Below are 18,676 nucleotides of genomic sequence, written 5' to 3'. Positions count from 1 at the left end.
CGTCAGAGCCTATCAATACAGAACAATGCCAAAATGTATGCAAAATTATAGTTTCAAGTTAGGGCATGATAGGTCTGGTTGACTGAAATCCTGCTTCTATCCTGGAAGAAACTGCACTACTACCACACTGTTGGTGAAAACTGTCATGCTTCATAAACCGCTTGCCACAAACTTGCAAATTGTGCTACAGATCTTCGTTCTAACAGTGCAGAATCTAGAATTTCAGCCAAAATACTCTGTATCAGTGGCGGCTCCTCCACTAGCGTCAGCCCCCTCTCCCCATTGCATCCCCCCCGCCAGCAGCAGCTGCAAAACCTTTACAAGAAAGCAATAATAAACGGTGTTTATTATCGTTTTCTTGTAAACCACTTGCCAGGTTTTGGGCATTTAAGGCACCCCCTAAGGTAGGCCCTAGGTAGCCCTTGGGCAGGGTGCAGTGTATGTTAAAAGGTAGGGCATGTACTGGCGTGTTTTACAAGTCTTGACAGTGAAATACTGCCAAATTCGTTTTTCACTGTTAGAAAGCCTATCTCTCCCATAGGTTTACATGGGAACTGCCTTTAATTATCTTTTAAGTGTAGTTTCCAATTGGGATCTGAATCTGATAGCGATATGGAGTTTTAGGTCACTGAACTCACAATTTAAAAAAAATATCTGTTGGTAAAGTTGGTTTTTGATTGTCAGTTTGAAAATGCCACTTTTAGCAAGTGAGCATTTTCTTGCTTAGCCATACTGTGCCTCTGCCTGCTTGGTTATTCCACGCCTGGGTCAGAATGATAGTTGGGCTGTTGCGAATTCCTCCTTGACAGTGACACAACGAGAGCTGGGGTGTAGGCCACATATCCTGATGAGTCTCCGGGGCTAGAGTGGGGAGAGGAGCTGACACTTGCACCTAAAAGAGCTGTGCCTGTACTCCCACAATGCAGTTTCCAACCCCCTGGTGTGTGGCTGGCGCCAGGCCAAGACAGAATCTTGTGAACAACAGAGCCTTTCCTTTGAAGTAGTGGACCCAAAACCCCAGACTTTTAGAACACTTCTGGATCAAGAGGAACCTCTGCCAAGGAGAAGAGCTGAAAAGCTGGAGGAGGAGTACTACCTGTTTACTGTAAGTGCTTTGCTGGGTTGGCCTGCAGGTGCTGCTTCTGCCTTAGAGAGGGCAAAGACTGGACTTTGCTGTGTATCGTGCTTGTGAAGCTTCTCCAAGGACTTGGACTGAGCTTGTCCCCTGATCTGAAGCCTCATGACCATCAAAGACTTCCTCTGCCGGCACCTGGTCTCTCTTGCTGAGACTCCTACCCTGCCAAGTGGTGCCTAATCCAGACCCTGGGCCCTTGAAAGGAGAAGATGGGGGAAAACCAAGAAAAACCAAGTGCATTGACTTCGGACGATGCCCGGACTGACACCCCTGCCGGATCCCACAAAGCTGCCTGCAACTGAAGCCATGGTCTCTGCTGGAGTGCGACGACCCAGACCAACCCCACAGCCTTGATGCCGCAGCAGCCTCGCTGAAGGCCCCAATTCCGTGAGTCCCGAAGTGCCATGTCACCTACGCCCTTGACACCGACTCTGCTGTGGCACCTGCAGCCTCGTGACATGACCACGACCCTGTGAGTGCCTTGACTGCTGGACATTGATCCGACCAGAAGTTTAAGGAACCAACGCTTCGCACCAACACCACCTCATCTCCATGGCTCCGCAGCAAGGACCTGATGCCTCACACCAATGCCTCTGCCCCTCGGCACCGAATCAATGCTGCACTGGCCTGATTCCTCATTTTCACAAGGTACTGTACCTGGGGGTCCGTGCAACTCCGTGATCAAAGCCATTGACGTCGGATTGTTGGGAAAGACTCCGTCACAACGTTGTGATATCACAAAATTGCAGCATTTTTGTTTCTAAGCGCTATATTGAAGTTTAATCTTTGAAAATTCATAACTTTGCTTGTGTATGTTGGATTTTTGTCGTTTTTGGTCTGGTTTGATTTAGATAAATATTGGCTATTTTTCTAAACTGGTGTGTCCATTTTGTAGTGTTTTCATATGCAAGTCTAGTAACAACAGAAATTCTGCAACAAAACTAGTGCCACCTCTATTTCACCTGGTACTATATTAGTACAAGCAATAAAAAAGGGACATTAGGTGAATGACGATTCTGGAACTGTCTAACCATATAACAAATGAAGGGACTGCTATCACCTTGTGGTTGCCTGTAAAGGCCGATTGCTGCCTGTATTGAATGAAATAATCTGTCTTCGTGTCTGGCTGTACCCTTCCAGTGAGTGTCGCTTGAACCTTCACCGATTCACATGAGTTGTTTGTTTGAATATTGATTATGAGCCATAGTCAAGCTGGAGACCAAGGGTGCTTATCACTAATAAGAGAAAGAATTAGGCAATAAGAGTAACAGAGATACCAAAAGGTAAACTTTCTCTTAATCTTACATTCAAGCTTCCAAAAATCTCAACTAGAATGAAGGCACAAACAGTTTACCTAATGAGACAGAGCCAGACTAGGCTGGGCACAACTTCAGAACAATTCAACATAGTGCTTGGCTAAGTTACGTAATTGCCATGGAATAGAATTCATGGAGTAATGTTCTTTCAAGTTAAGTGAATTAACTTTGCATCCAACACTGCTCGAATTATATGATCCTGTGCAGGATAATAAAGAGAGATATAGGCTGAGATGGGAAAAAGGTGGAGGCACTATGTGCTATGAAAAGGTTAATGACTGAGGAGCGTGTTTGTGTAGAGGAGGTCTGAACACATGGATCATTCCGGACTTTGAGGTGTTCGTGATGTTCAATTTCTTAGTGTGATGATGACAAAAAAATCCATTGGGCGTGTTTCCGAACCATCAATACACAGCCAGAAAGCATCTAGAATCTTCAACATTTGAAACCTCTGACTGGGAAACTAGATGAGGCCTTGGCGCTAGTGCAATGAGCATCAATGCAAAGGGACGGGGAATACAAATAAACATCACAGCAGAAAAAAAGAGTACACATTATCTAGTTCGTGATAGTGACCTTGGAAGTTTGAATGTTCTACCACCTCCGTTATAAGTGACTAAAAACCATGGGGAACAACTATGTTTTAATACTACAGAGACACAACGTACACAATCAGAAGTGCCTCTTTAGAGCTCTAGAAGTAGATCTTCAATAAAAGAAAAGAGTTGAATGATATCTTGTATGAGATGCACTGAAGAATGCATGAAAAACAACAGAGTCTCAATAAGAAAAACAAAATATTCAAAAGTGTAAAAAGCTTGGCGCTTCACAATGACCCAAGGCTCGTACATAAACCTTGCCCCAGAAGCACCTGCACAGTAAAATGGGGGGTCCCGCTCAATTACTGATGCTCAAAATGAATGGCCATTAAACAGGTGTTTCTGCAGTGGGTACTCACAGATGATTGTGGTTTTAAGCAGAGCCATACAATGGGTGACAGTAAGAAAAAGGTCTACGAGACTCAATGTGAAAGGAGGACACATGTACCCACTCCTCTTGATTAGTAAAGACGACATCTGCACCGTCTCTGACAACATTGTGCCAGGTTCCTTGAGAATTACTAAGGCTAACATATATGTTCCACTTGACAATCAGTATCATGCATGGATAGCCAAAATACTGCAAAGTATAAGCCAGTGCACGTAATGGAAAATCTGATCCAAGAGAAGATACGCAATGGGGTTGGCACTCTTTAGCATCTGTCTGTTCAGGCTAGGTGGTATAAAGATCAGATCTTTCTGATTTACTTCATACCTGTCCATTTGCCAATAATAAAAAAAATGTGTTGAAACCCGTGTCACCATAAATAAAACCTGGGGGAACAACATAGGTCTCCATTCCTATCAGTGAAAATCACCTTAAACTGTAATCTAGGAAGCAAAAGTTACTTCTAATACTCTCCCTGAAACAGATTTGGAATGAGCTATCTTACTGATTTACTGAATAAAGCTAATGCCCTGATAGCAACACCATCAGGTTTCAAGCCAAGGTAATGACACTCAATCTTTCAAAGTTCAGAATGTGAGTTGAAATTGTGAAGACATTCTAAATGTTCTTATGTGACAAACTAACAAGTACAACAGCCTCATCGATTGAGATACTGTGGTTATCATTTATGCCTCCTAGTTCTTCAAGGCAAAATAAATGACATTGAATAGTTCAATTGTGTGAACTTGTGTCAATGATGCATGGTAAAGGACACCAGAGTAATAACAAGGCCACTTATTATTATCTCCAGCACACAACAGTTCAAGATAGCAAATTTACAAGTCCCTGACAAGTGCAGAGACATGATCCTATAACTTGATCAGGGGAGGAGCTGCTGGTACTCTCAAAAGGTCAGGAATATTTCATGGAGTGTTTGCTACAAATACAAGGGATTTTTATTTGTTCCAAATAAATACATTTTATTTTTTAAAGGAACGGTTTTGATATGATAGCCTAAAATGTCAATGAGTCCAGAATGCTTAGGCAGGCTAAAATAAATTAGAAGTTGAGGAGAAGATACTGCTCTTAGATTCTCGAAGTAGGTCCTAAACATCTTGCACTAATGGAGAATGTAAAGTTCTTCCCAATGGGATACAGGTCACTGGCTGGAATGACCACTAGCTTACAAACCAGGAACTGTGACAAAACCAAACGATACCACATAAAAACACACAGGGTGAGTCCCTAACTACATCTATGAGCCATTTAGTCATTAAAAGTGGCACTGACTTTTCTAACTGTGAAGGCTGGTTCTTCCACTGCCTCTTTCAAAACATGTTCCACAATCTTCATTTACAACTATATAAAGCCACAACTCAAGTGGCACTGGACCGGTGGAAGTCTTCCCTTCCTTGACGCTTGGTTGAGAAGCCAAAGAGAAGGCTCACTGTGATTACTTAATGTTGCGGAAACAACACTTACCAGACAGTTAGTCATATATTGGCATGTAGTAATAACTGCATCCTAGAGGTAACAAGCTTGTTGTACGGTTTCATTCAGGAAAATAAAAAGTATTTACTAGTAAGGTTGCTTTCCATGCCGAGGACTTTACAGGTATACAAGTGATCAGTACTGCACAGTCATTCAGTTTTGGTGCATGGGGAACAAAAATGTAAGCATCCCTAAGGCCTTCAACAAAAGATCTTAATTTGGAAGGGTGGGTGGCATCATTATACTGTGGCCCAAAGTAGCCTGTGTCTTGCTAAATGGAGGAATATTTCATGAACATCAAGACAAATAAGACTGATTCAGGATTGACCTGTGGAGCTAGCACAGTCTTAGCAAGCAACCGTGGCTGATATTGCCCTTTAAACATACACTTATTTTTATAATTTAGAATTAAATAAAAAAACTGCAAATAGTGCATTGATGAAGCTTCAATGATCATAAAACAACCAGTACAAAATTAATCTTGTGACGGTCCTGTTTCATAAGCAAAATCATCAAATCTTATGGCTAAATCAGTTACTCAACTGATCTCTCTAGAGTTAGGGAATTGGAACATCCCTGGAGGTGTGGGTGATGAGTGCCCTGCCAATGTGTTATCTGTAGGTGATTTTAATATTCATCTGTGCAAGGGTTGTAAACAAGTTCTAGTCATCCACTGAGCTGCAGTACCTGGGTGGGGCATCATATGGCACACACCAGGCAAGGGGACTTGCTTGATTCCATAATAAGAGTTTAATTAGTTTATTCCCTTGAGAGACTTGCATCCTCTTTGTGTCCTTCACTGACATCAATTTTTACGTGGTGGGGTTGTGCTTCTGTATTGTGTCAAACCACTTTAGCAATCACATTCCAAATTGTCTTTCTTTCAGATGGACACAGCTCGTTATGAGGATTAAGCAAGGTGATAATAGTGGGTGGGTTGGCGCAAGTCAAGGTAGAAAATTAAGATAGTCACAAGTGGCCCCTGAGGCCTTTAGAGCACAACAAGAGAACAGTTCCCTTTTAGAGTTAGATGATGGTCTGAATTAGGAATCCTCACTTAGTGAGATTATGGGGGCTTTTGTAAAGATTTCTCAGAAAGCTTAGGACTTTCTTTCACTTCCACTCTCAAGTACAGCAAAAGCCAGTTTGCAAATGGTTTGAAAGGGGCTGATCTTTGGCATACAGAAGATTGAAAAGGGCCTTGAGGTCCAATCCTAGAGATTCCTCTACTGCCTGCCAAATTAGTTATAAAAAACAGATTAAAAGACAGACAAATCTTATTAAAAACAATGCCTAGGAGAATTTACTTAAATCTAGCTGCCTGAAGAACAGTTATCTGTTTTGGAATACCAATCATCCTTGTTTTGCCCCCTTCATAACAAATCTTTTAGTCATCATATATCCCCGGACAGATGGGGTTCACATTTTGCTCGGATGTACAATTATATGGCTCTTGATACTGGTCATGAAACTAATTTGTTCTGCAATGAGGTCTCCAATTAAGTATATTCCGTGAAGGAAGTGAAAGTGAGTATCTCTGGACCCTCTAAGAGTAAGGCCCCCACAGCCCAGACAGGATTCCTACAGAATTGTACATAAAAGATATTAAGGTACGGGCCCACTTACTCACACAGACCTTAAATGCAGTCATTAAGGAGGGAACCCTTAAAATTCATGAACCTCGTCCATCATAATCTGGGTTTTAAAAAAAGAAGTAGGTATAACCCCCAGTGTTGGAGGCTGATTTCACTGATTGACCCCATCATGAAGGTTGTGGTGCGGGTCATCCTAAGCAGAATGACAATTTGAGCAGATGAAAATAAAATACTGTCCGATCTTCAGTATGGATTCAGACTGGGCAGGTCCACTAATGACCAATGTTTGAACCTGTACATGATTTTTGATAAATATACAGTAGCCAGTTTTGGTTCCATTCACATGGGTTTTACAGACCTATCCTCGGCCTTCGATTGAGTCATTTGTTCGAAAATTAAGGCAAATCTGTGTGGCCCTGGGGGGGTTTACACCATTTTTCTTGAGGGATCTTCACACAAATACATCCACCATAATTTGTCATTCAAGTGATTTCTTGCACCTGGCCTGGTATTACCGAGAAGGGGTTGGACAAGGTTGTACCTTTGCTTCTTTTTTATTCATATTGTACATTTATCGACTATAGAAGGGGTTTGTAGTGACAGGTGGTGATCACACCTCAGTAGGGACGCATCATTTACCAGTATTTCTTTATGTCGATGGTGCCATTTTGTTAGTCAGAACTGCGAGTTGTCTGCAAATCCTCCCTGGATGCATTTGTTGCCTTCATGGAGGACTTGGACCTTGCTACAAATTTTAATAAATCCTTTGTCATGTAGGAGATCCACGGTCCACTAAATCCGAAACCTTTCGGCTGGCTGACCATATTCTCACTAAGGTTCAAGAGATTTCTTATTTGGGAATTCTGTTTTATTCTGGAATGAACAGGAAATCCCTCATCCAAACTAAAACAGATGGGTTTACAAGGGCTACTGCTGCAGTATCTGGCTTTGCTTGTAGGATAGGACAAAAACCACGGAGTGTGTTATTGAAGATTTACCAGGCCAAAGGTATTCCTAAATTATCTTATGGTAGTGACATCTGGGGGTATACCAATGTCGAGCCATCACAACTGATAAGTAAAAAGAATATTTTCTATCTGCTAAGTGCCTGCAAATTATCCCTTCATACACAGTGCATGAGAAGCTAGGCACAAGTTATTATATATATATTTGATATAGTGGTCCATTGTTAACCCCTGCTTTGGTTAACAGTTTGAGCTAGAGCAGAGATGTAATAGCTAAATAGTGTAGAACTGCCTTTCCCTTGACAAAGCTAATTGCATCCAATGGTTAAAGTATATTAAGGATCCTTTAATATCCTAGGAAGGCATTACTTATTTGTCAACTCGGGTAGAGCAGTCAAGTCTGACCTGATCTGGATCAATTTTATTTTAATGTGGCGGCAAGTAAATAGGGAAACTCAGGAATTGCAAACAAATTCAGTCTGGGGGGTGGGGGGGGACGGTTGTTGAAGGCAATCCTGATCACAGAACCTTACAGTACTTTTGTGACTAACAGTAACCAGCACTTTTTACGTACCAGATTTAAGTTCAAATTGTTCCATCTTATCCTAGCAGCTCCAAAAGGATCCAACTGAGTTATACCCTACATTTCAATGTTCTGTAGGCTTTATGCGAAACCCAGGAAAGACTATTATTCCTCTGTTAAAAGGTTAAAACTTTTGTCCAGTGCGCCCGCTCTAGTGTTTTTAGAATTATTACACAATTAATTCATTACCTACAATGAAGCCAGTTTTTTAAGTGTTGCTGTTAAAGTTAGGGGTTCTTGAGGTGACTGGTCTTACATGTTAGGTTATGTTGTTTATCAACTTTTAGTTATTTGTAAATGTTATGGTCTGCTATTTTCACAGTCATTGCTCAATGCATTGATTACTTACAATGATGCCAGCTTTAAGAGATGCTCTTAAACGGAGGTGCTCTTGGGGTGACTGACCTTACATGCTGTTTTAGGTTGTGTATCTACTTGAGTGCATCCCAAAACATCAACTATTAAAGAAACAGGCTTCATTTCCAGTTATTAACTAGGGCAAGCTTAGGATGCGGTGTTAGATCTTAAGGCCCCTAAAAGCAGGCTCCTTCTTTATTTGTGCATGTGCTTAGAGGAGGGAGCAAAAGGTGCGGTGCAAAGAGAGAGAGCTTGGTGCTAAGTGAAGTACTCATAAAGATTTAGAGAGTCAGTGACATTCCCTCTTTTCAAAATTGTTTTCAGACTTTCCCTAAACAGTGGTTTGAACAGTGAGTTTGGGGATTAGGAGGATTTGGCTAGACAGTAAAGATGTGTAAATATGTGTCCGTCACTTACCTATTCATTCAATGAACCAATATGTCAATTTCAAGGCGAGAAAGGGTTAAGTCAGCATCAGGGAGATGTTAAAACATCAAGGTCTAGCTTTTTTAAATGGAGCATATAGGTCTTCTATTCTAATAATACAATCAAGTCAACATCTACATCACAAAACCAAACTCTAAGTTATTAATAAGGCAAACAATATACATGCAGTTTACCTGTCAGATATCTGTCCTGAGACGAAAGACCCAATGAGTACACCCACAAAAAATAATGAGGACGTTAAAGGCCCTTTCCAGTCATCATCACAAACCAGGTTCCACTGCACAAGAAAAAGAGAATACACAAAATTAGCCATTAATGTTTTAAATACAAATAGGTGGCTCAAGACAAATGACAAAAAGTAAGACAAATAAGGCAGCTGTACAATTCCTGATTTAATATACATCAGTGGTGAATTTTTCTCCATGTACTGTAAACTAAGCTTTTAGTAGTGCTACCCGACTCTTTCAACGCCTTAGGATGGGACAGAAGCTATTTTACGTTTCAGCTTTCATAGGAATAATGACCCTGAGAAAGCAGTGATTCTGCAAAGGAGCACTCATGTGTCCCAATTTCACATCGTTTTCCAGTCACGCTAAGGTTTGAGGGTGGGAGGATCAGTGGTTCTGTCTCTCACATCCTAGCAGGCCAACACAGATAATGGTTGTAGACTGCTGTAGAGGAAGCTTCTGCATCCCCCAGAGTACATTTTGACAATACTTATGGCTATACAGCGTATGCACCTCTTACAGCCCTTTGACTCTATCCAAGTTAAACATTTGTTCAAAGCTTTCAACGGCCGGTAACTTCGGACAGTTGGATTTGTCAACTACTATTATCACTGCATATTTTGTGCAGAGATTACAGCATAGAAAAGATACGAGAGGTGGAAGCCTCTACAGATTAGTTTGTGAATAGCATTTTGTAGTAGGTTTGTAGAACTACTGTAGTACTGCTTCAACTACTTTCAAAATGCAGTTTTTAAATAGGCCCCTTTTTGCCACTGGTACCACCAGCCCTTTTATCTGGAGGCCAGGAACCGTTGCAAGGTTTTGGGGACCAGCACCCTTTTTCTTTAACAAATATTGCAATTAAAACATTGCTTTCTATCTCATTAAACGTCTATAAAAGTTTACTGGCAACTTCAACTTTCTGGGGGGACACATCCAGAATGACCATGAAAGATGCCTTCCATGCGCTGCTGGCGAATGCTTAACTTAAAAAGCTACCCCAGACGAAGCATGCCCTGTCTGCAAATCCTCCATTCCCATGCATGTCAACAGGACCCACCACACCCCCCACAACTGGACAAGTTTAGCCAAACTTGTAAAAATATTTGGCAGATGTGACGGCAGCTCCTGCCAATGTTTTTGAAATGACTGTCAGCTTCGCAGTCATTTCTAAATTTAGTTGGAGGAGTAGTCTCAGCATGGCAGACTTTAAGCCCTCCTCCAGGTCGACAAACGACTACTCTGTCTGAAAAACTGTAAATCTGGCCCTTAGTAAGAACACTTTTCATTTGCAAACTAAACACCCAGAGGTGTCCAGTGTTGTGCAACTTGTATTGATTCTGCTCACTTTCCCATAATGTCCTACATAATCCCTTCGCAAGGGAATCCCACTGACCACAAATTGATCTGTTTCCGATTCAGGCACAAGGCCCAGCTACACAACTGGGGCAGGGTTTTTATTGCCACAAGTGGGGTAGACCTTGGTGGTAGCAATTTTGTGGATTATGGAATTTTCCATCACAGAAATGTAAGGTAAATGCAGGATTTCAAGCAGTTTGATAGATCCAAGAAAAGCACACCAACCTGGAATCCCTGTGTTGTCTAGTTTTCAAAAATGTCTGTGGTTTGTAGGGTGCATGGATGGTGCCACAGTAAGGTCCCAAATACTGCAGCTACCCCTATTTCTTATCTCTCAGTGTAGCGCTATAGGGCCTTTTGTGTCATGGTCACACACAAGTAGGGTACCATTCCTATCAGGAGATGTGTGGGAACCTGGGGTAGTAAGAAAGGTGTAGTTTTCTACAGATTCCAGAACTTTCCATCAAAGAAATGTAAGGAAAAGGCGTGTTCCTAACCAAAGCTTGACATTTGCAATGGCTTCTGGATAAAATGGCTTAGTGAGACTCAAGTCACACATTCCTGGACTCCTATGATGGTCTAGTTCTAAAAAAAGTGCAAGTTTGCTAGCTTTACCTATGGCCCGGCTGAGCTAGGGGCCAAAAGCCACAGCTACCATTGCAAACAAATGGCCATTTTCAGTGCAAAAATGTGATATGTCTATGGTGCGCTTGTGGCCCTTTCCTGTTGTGGGCTTTAGGCATACCCACACAATTGAGGTGGCATTTTTATCAGCAGACATGGATGAATGCTAAGTAGTAGGACATTTGTGACTCCCTGCAGATTCCAAGAGTTTTCCTTGCAGAAATGTTTGGAAAATGTGTGTTTTAGTCAAAGTTTGAGGTCTGCAAAGGTTTCTGGGATAAATTATCTGGTGAGAGCCATGCAAGTCATGCACCCCTGGATTCCCCTGGTTGTCTAGTTTTCAAAAATGGGCAGGTTTGCTAGGTTTGCCTAGCTGTCATCTGAACCAAAGCCCACAATTCATAGCTACCCACATTTAAAAAAACGGGTGCATTTCCTGTGGCAATATGTGCTGTGTCCATGTTCCATTTCGGGTTGTATCTGGTTGCAGGCACTAGGCCTATGCAAAAATGTGAGGTACATTTTTATTGTGAGACTCAAGGGTATGCTAGGAATTGTGTGCCTCCCCGCAGGATCCAGAACTTTCCATCACAGAAATGCGAGGTAAATGTGTGTTTTTAGTCAAAGTTTGAGGTGTGCAAGAGATACTGGGTTATAAACCCTAGGATAGCTATGTTAATCACTCCACCCTTAATTGTGTCTAGTTTTCAATTATGTGCAGGTCTGCTAGATCTTCCCTAGACAACGACTGAACTAGGACCCAAAATCCATAGCTATCCAGATTGCAAAAAAATGGTCAGTTTGCGTAGGTAAAATGTGATGGATCTATGTTGCTTTTAGAGCCCTTCCCTGTCGTAGGCACTAGGCCTACCCAAACAAGTGAGGTATCATTTTTATTTAAAGACTTTGGGAACATGGAATAGTATAACATTTGTTACTACTGATTGGATTTCGCTGAATTTGTGCTTTCCAAATGTAAGCCAGTGTGCAAGACAAAAGACAGTTTGAAAAATGCCCTCTAAATCACATGCTAGTATGTGTACCCACAATGTCAGAAATCTACAAATACCACTTCTCTTAAACACCATATTTTATTGCAATATCAGAAATACATATGTTTCATCTATACCCATTTTTTACGCTACAAATTTCACTATATGAATTGGTCTATACTCGATACACAATGAAAACCATTGGACAGTGCAGCTCAGCTGTTTGCTCTGGGTATCTCGGGTTCTTAGAGAAACTTTAAACCCTATATATCCCTGCAATCAGAATGGTTGAGTTGACGTAATAGTATATTGCTTTTATAAACCGGCCATCATGACAAAAATTTACAGATGAAAGTCATCGGAAATGGTCTTCTTCCTAATCATTTTCAATATTTTTTTGTTTCGACAGTTTATTTTGGAAACCTTGAGGGATCTACACATGTGGCCCCTTGCTGAATTCAGAATTTTGTCTACCTTTTAGAGATTAATAGCTTTCCTCAATCACCAATTGGTTTCACACAGGTTTCCATCACACACTAGAAGTAGGTTTAAAGAACAAGAGATCAAAAACGGGGCTACCTCTTTGAAAAATGATAAACCTGCGGCAAAAAAACAGGTTCTGTGATGGGAAGATAGTGACTTTAGCACAGCAAACCATTTGTTGATGCCATTTGGAGACAAAAGCCAGACACCTTTATCCAGAGCACTGCTTTCCTATATTGCCCAGTGAAATGTAAACCTAGCTATATTTTGCCTATTGTCTGGGTTTCCCCCAAGGAAATTTACAAACCCTGGGTGCCCTTAGAGTCCCCAAGAAGTTAGAAAAAAGGAAGCAAATTTGGTGTTGATACTTTCTGCAAACACAAAGTTATTGAGGACTAAGTGTAAAACTATCTAAACAGCCAAAAAAGGTCTCTGCACGATTGGGTCGTCAGGGATAGCCCAACAGTAAAGGGGTTAATAAAACTGGAAGAAAAAAACACTGAAGATCAAAGAAGGCAATGGGACAGGCAGGTGTGAATAGGACTCATCCAGTGGCTTTATCAGCGTCAAATTAACTTTTGTCACTTTTCCACAACTGTGCTTCTTTATATGAATGCACTGGATTGAATACTCCATATAAATGAACAAAGCAACATATACCTATCTTCCACCTGAAATAGGTCATGGAATAGCAAAGAGGGCGACTAACAAGCATTAGCTGTTTAACTTAAAAAAAAAAATAAGGGACATACGTTACACAGGAAAAAATAAAAAGACTGTCTGATTTCTGGGTTTTGTATTGTGGGTCTTTCAGTGGATAAAACAGTGCTGGGTGACACCTTCCATTTACATTCGAATGAATCGGGCAAACGTCAATACCCACTTCCCATTGTACTACATATTCACCACACTATTTTGATTAATTTTGGTATCGGCAACTACAATTGGATTGAAACTTGTCTGCTGTCATACTTCAGGCCAAGTCATAACACTGGCAACAGATTTTACCTTGTAAACCCTCATGGGGAAAGATGAAGGTCACACATCATACTTCCATTTCACCAGTAAATTTAAGGCTGTCCCCATTAGCTGGCGACAAACTCAAAGTGATCTTTCCAAGCATGGCCCTTAATTATGTATTATTTGCAAATTAAAGTCCTAACTACTTTGGGCCCTATTTAAATCCTGGCAAACAGCCAGAGGGGCTGCCAGGGCAACTGAGTAAATTACTTTGTTTCCATGGTGGAAGGACCACCCTCCAGATTTCTAACTGGCCAACAGGCAGTTGGCCATTTATAAACGTTTTGCCAGGAACTGCTGTGACAGCGGTTCCTGTCAATTCATTTTACTCTCTGCTACCAGGCTGCATCAGCAGGGTGCAGCACTGTAGCACAGAGTATTCAATTTTTCTTTTAAAAAGAAAGTCCCAAAAGGGGATTTTCTTTTTTAAAAGAAAAACTATAATGCTCCTCTCGCCACGGGGTCTTCTCCCATGGCAAGGGGAGCATAAAAACGATTTTACTATTCCTTACCACCAGGTCTTACCTGGCTATAAGGAACAGGAAGAAATTACTACTTTTCCACCCATCTAAACTGGGTGGGCGGACATGCAGTCATTTCTACGAAGGCCCTGACTGCCCAGGGCGTTGGGAGAAGCAGAGTAGTCTCCACCGTGGCCCAACTTAAGGTCCACAATTAAATTTGGTGGCATATCACTATGTTGGAAAGGAGGGAACTCCTTCACTAAGGAGTACCCCTCTCTGGCATTTTATAAAATCAGGCACTTTGGCCCTCATTACGACTTCGGCGGTCTTTTCGCAAGACCGCCAAGGTACCGCCGTGCTGAAGACTGCCAGTGGTGGCCGTCTTCCGCGCCGCGTATTATGACCGCTGGCAGCCCTCTGTCCTTTTCCGTACGGAAAGCCCCCAGCAGCCATACTGGCGGTCGGCGGGAAAGTGGAGGCTGCTCAACCTCCACCGCCACGTCAACAGAACACCGCCCACAGAATCACGCCCCATGATTCGGTGTGGCGGTGTTCTGGTGGCGGAGCTGCCCCCATGGATCCCGTCCCCTCCCGGAGGGCCAACGGACAAGGTAACTTGATCGTCCGTTAGGGGAGGGGTTGGGGTGATGTGTGTTGTGTGCATGCATGGGGGTATGCGTGTGAGTGTGTAGAGGGTGTGTGTGAGTGCATGTATGCGTGCAGGGGGTGCTGTGTGTGTGTGTGTGTGTGTATGGGAAATGTGTGCGGGTCGGTCGGTGTGCATGTCTGTATGTGTGTGGGTATGTGTTGTCGTGATGTATGTGTGCATATATGTGCATGTTGGGGTGTGTGCGTGTAGGGGTGTGTATATGTGCATGTGTGCATGTTGGGGTGAGGGTGGGAGGAGGGCTGTGCCACCTTTGGGGGGTGACAGGGGAGACCCCTATCAGTGCCAGGGAAGGAATTCCCTGGCACTGATAGTGCCTACCGCCATGGATCTCATGGCGGTTCACAATCACCCGAAATCCATGGCGGTATGCAGGGTCCTGATACTGTTGGTGGTCTAGTGACGGCCGCCAGACTGGAGACCGAAAACTCCAGCCCAGCGGTCATCACCGCCATGGCGGTCGGAATGGTGAAGTGGCGGATGAGATTCAATTTGTTTTCTGCCAGCCTGTTTGCGGTCTTACCGCAGCTTTACCACCGACCGCCAGGGTCGTAATGAGGGCCTTTGTCTTTTTACCACTGCTTAGAGCATATACTTAACTGGAACGTGGTCTCTGACCTACTTCTATCACTTTAGGTTTGCCAACATGCACCTTTAAATCTTTGGATGGAATTCACTGTATTTCACAATCAGCTCTTCATCATCTGTAAACAATAATATCGCTAAACCAGTTGCTGAAAATGAATTGATTTGTTTCATTACCAGCAGCACCCACAGAGGTCAGCAGCAAAGACATAGCTCATTGAGCTCATTTTCAGCTTACAAACTGAATTATCTCTATGCAATGAAATAAGAGGTATTAAAACAAGTGGTGGTTTACTTATTGTTTCAATCTTTGAAACATTACAGAATAAGTGCCACCCCCAAAATTAAAACCTGTGACCCGCACTTCACTGGGTAGGCATTCAGCCCAAAGAACTATATTTTAGAACACAGCCGTCAAAATGAGCATGATTTGCATATGATGCAGAAATATCATACTGCTTTGCCCTGCCCAGAGTCCAGTTCAATACTTCTCACCTACTAGACCAGCAGCCAAAAAATGTGTATGTAGCCTAATCAAGTGAAGCTACAACTCAGTACAGAAATTAGTTCAACAGAAAGCAAGGCAAAGCACAGCTACTTTTCCAATCCAAGGTTATATCTGAGCCCGGCCTCCAGAAAAAAAACACAAAGCAACCTTGACTAGAGCAAGCCCTGAGCAACACTCATTGCATTAGAGCCCAGTATTTCCTTTCTTAACCAAGTCCACCTTCTACCCAGCACACAGTTAGTTCACATACAAGACGAACAACAATCCTTGACAAGTTAGTCTACCTCTCAGTTTCCATATCTGTCACCTTTGGAGAGGGGGAAGCGAAGTTGGGGAGGTCAGAAACAGGGTAAATGCTGCTATTGGGCTGTATACAAATATCTTAAAGAATTCCTACGCTGACTTTGCATATGTGTCATTTCTTTCCCTCTAGCTTTAGCCAAACGAAGGAAGCAAGTTATAAAGGGTGGATTCTTGAATGTGTGCATCATCCCATGGTAGTCAGGACATAAAATCCCTTTCCAACATCTACCCTTTCGTATCTGTTTGTCTTAGATGCCTGTTCATGTAAGATATCGGAAAATAATGCACTGAACAACATTTATTAGATATTGCAACCTGCTATTTACCCGTGTGTTTATTAATAGCAGTAGTAATTACAGGGACAGAGCAAAGAGAGCAATTATTAACCGTAGTAAAAAGAGAAACATCAAATTAATGATTACAAAAATACCACTTTGGAAATTCGCCCATTTGTACCAAAAGGCTATCTTTTTAATTTCTGCAAACAAACTTGTACTCTCGCCTCAAACCAGCATCATTTTTTGGAAAACACCAAATTTGCACAAAACATCAGATTCTCATTGTTGGTAAATAAGTTCATGTTGTCCTTCACTATTCTTATATTCTGGAGAAACATCAACATGCCCTACTTCCTTCACTCAAAGCTATCTCTTATCTGATACTACAGCCTAATGTGGGAGGTGTGTCCATGACGTGCACTCCTACCATAGGGAGGCTTCATCATCTGCCCATCCACTGCCCCACAAGGACAGATACTACCTCATATGCCCAGCTTCAGCCTCACATGCCCAGCTTCAGCCTCACATGCCCATGCCCAGTCTTACATGACAATGCACAGCCTAACATGCCCATGCACAGCTTCGTGTGAACAGCATTATATGCCTATGATTGCTTTGCTGGCTTACCTCCTCTCAAATGCTCAGGCACACCTTCACATTCCTAAGCACAGTCTCACATGTTCAGGAACTACCATACCTTGCTAAGAAAATCTTTATAGGCCCGCCGTATGGCCTCATATGCCGAGGTAGTGCCACATTTCTGATACAGACCAACATACCCTATCATATCCTCACATGCATAACATTTGAAATATCCAAGTGTTATTTTATGTGCTTAGGTGCAGAAATCATATTTAAGGAACCGCTTCAATTGCATGTATGCACCCTCATAAGTACTAAAACCTGCATATGGACAAGTTAAACCACTCAGATGATTATTGTCAGACATGCGATTATTAATTTGGGTAGGGCACCATTACCAACAAAATACCTCCACTTTGTTTAAATCAAAACACTGTTCTGGGAGAATCTCTGTTCCACCACAGTAGCTTGGCACAAGCACAGGTAAATCCCCATAGAAATGTGTGCTACGTTCAAGCAGTTCAGCCATTTTAAAGTAAAGAACACAGCACCAAAATAGCCAAAACTAGTTTAGAAAACTAGAGGAAAATGTAATTAGCGAAATACACCAAGATCATTAAAACAGATCAAGAGAAACTAGTGATATGATTTTTTTTTTAAGTTTTGAGGAAAAAACATGCCTAGAAACAGTACTAAAGATAAACAATTTTTCCCAGTGGACTACGACCCAGGTGCAATTACTGGCTGACTGCGATAGAACAGGGGTCTGATACACCAAGCAGGCTGACCAGGTCAAAGGGTTTACCTTCACACTTGGTTTCCAACTGCTGGGAAAGCATCTTCTGGTCATTCCTGCAGTCACCCACTCATCATGGAAGGATTGTGTACATCAGGTGTCCCTTCAGCCAGGTCTCCTGCAGGGTCTAGTCCTCTTTAGTCAGTTGCACCCTCTTGGAATCAGGAGTCATTCTGCAGTTTGTGTCCAGAAGCCAACCACTTGACCGTTGGAGTGCAGTTCCAGTCTGTGGGTGCCAACAGGATTCAGTAGTCCTTGAGTGAGCCCTTGTAAGAAATTGTGTTGTGAGTTGAGGGGTGTGAACCCCTACTGAAGCAACAGCCACAATCCTTGTTAGGGTGAACCACAAAAGACACTAAATCAACCTGTACTTAACTCCCTGGCTGCTTAGCCCCAAAGCAGTGAAACTTAACTTGGAGCCAATGTGTAAAGTATTTATGCAGCACACAAAAAAACAAAGAGTAAATGAGTACATTTTAATGAGTTATTTGACACGAAAACAACAAACATCCAATCAGTAGAAATGGAGACATGCAATCTTAAAAGATTTATGGTAAGTATAGCACCTAAAAGCACAAGCGCCACACAGTTATCTGGCTGTGTGAGTCCCGGTGGAAGTCACAAGTTCAGGCTGGCAGCTATATATCGCATGCCGGATACAGGTACCAGGCTATTACAGCTGAAAAGTTACTTTCGAAAGTCCAGCAGAAAGAGTTCTGTTCATGGTGGATAAAGCCGGGAGGAGCAAGGAGAGCATTGCGAATGGTCGTCACTGTAGCACGAACAGCAGATTTCACGTTGCCAGTCATCTCGGGCAGTCAGTTAAGAACACAGAGTCAGGTTTACCAGAACTTCATATTGGCAATCAGGATGGGTGGCAAGATCATGGTGTGAATGGGCTTATTTGAAGAA

At 42.3% G+C, this 18,676-nt stretch overlaps 1 protein-coding gene across 2 annotated transcripts in view; it reads right to left on the bottom strand.

Moving 5' to 3' along the window:
• The window catches only part of LOC138304579 (organic cation/carnitine transporter 2-like), a 405,840-nt gene that overhangs the window by 303,302 nt on the left and 83,862 nt on the right, over positions 1–18,676 (bottom strand). For both annotated transcript variants that reach the window (XM_069244749.1, XM_069244750.1), the window contains exon 2: positions 9,050–9,153. In XM_069244749.1, coding sequence (XP_069100850.1) covers positions 9,050–9,153 — 104 coding nt within the window. The remainder of the gene's footprint in view (positions 1–9,049; positions 9,154–18,676) is intronic.

The sequence above is a fragment of the Pleurodeles waltl genome, chromosome 7 (genome assembly GCF_031143425.1).
Source record: "Pleurodeles waltl isolate 20211129_DDA chromosome 7, aPleWal1.hap1.20221129, whole genome shotgun sequence".
Classification (NCBI taxonomy): Eukaryota; Metazoa; Chordata; class Amphibia; order Caudata; family Salamandridae; genus Pleurodeles; species Pleurodeles waltl.
This window is presented reverse-complemented; position numbering and strand designations above follow the sequence as displayed.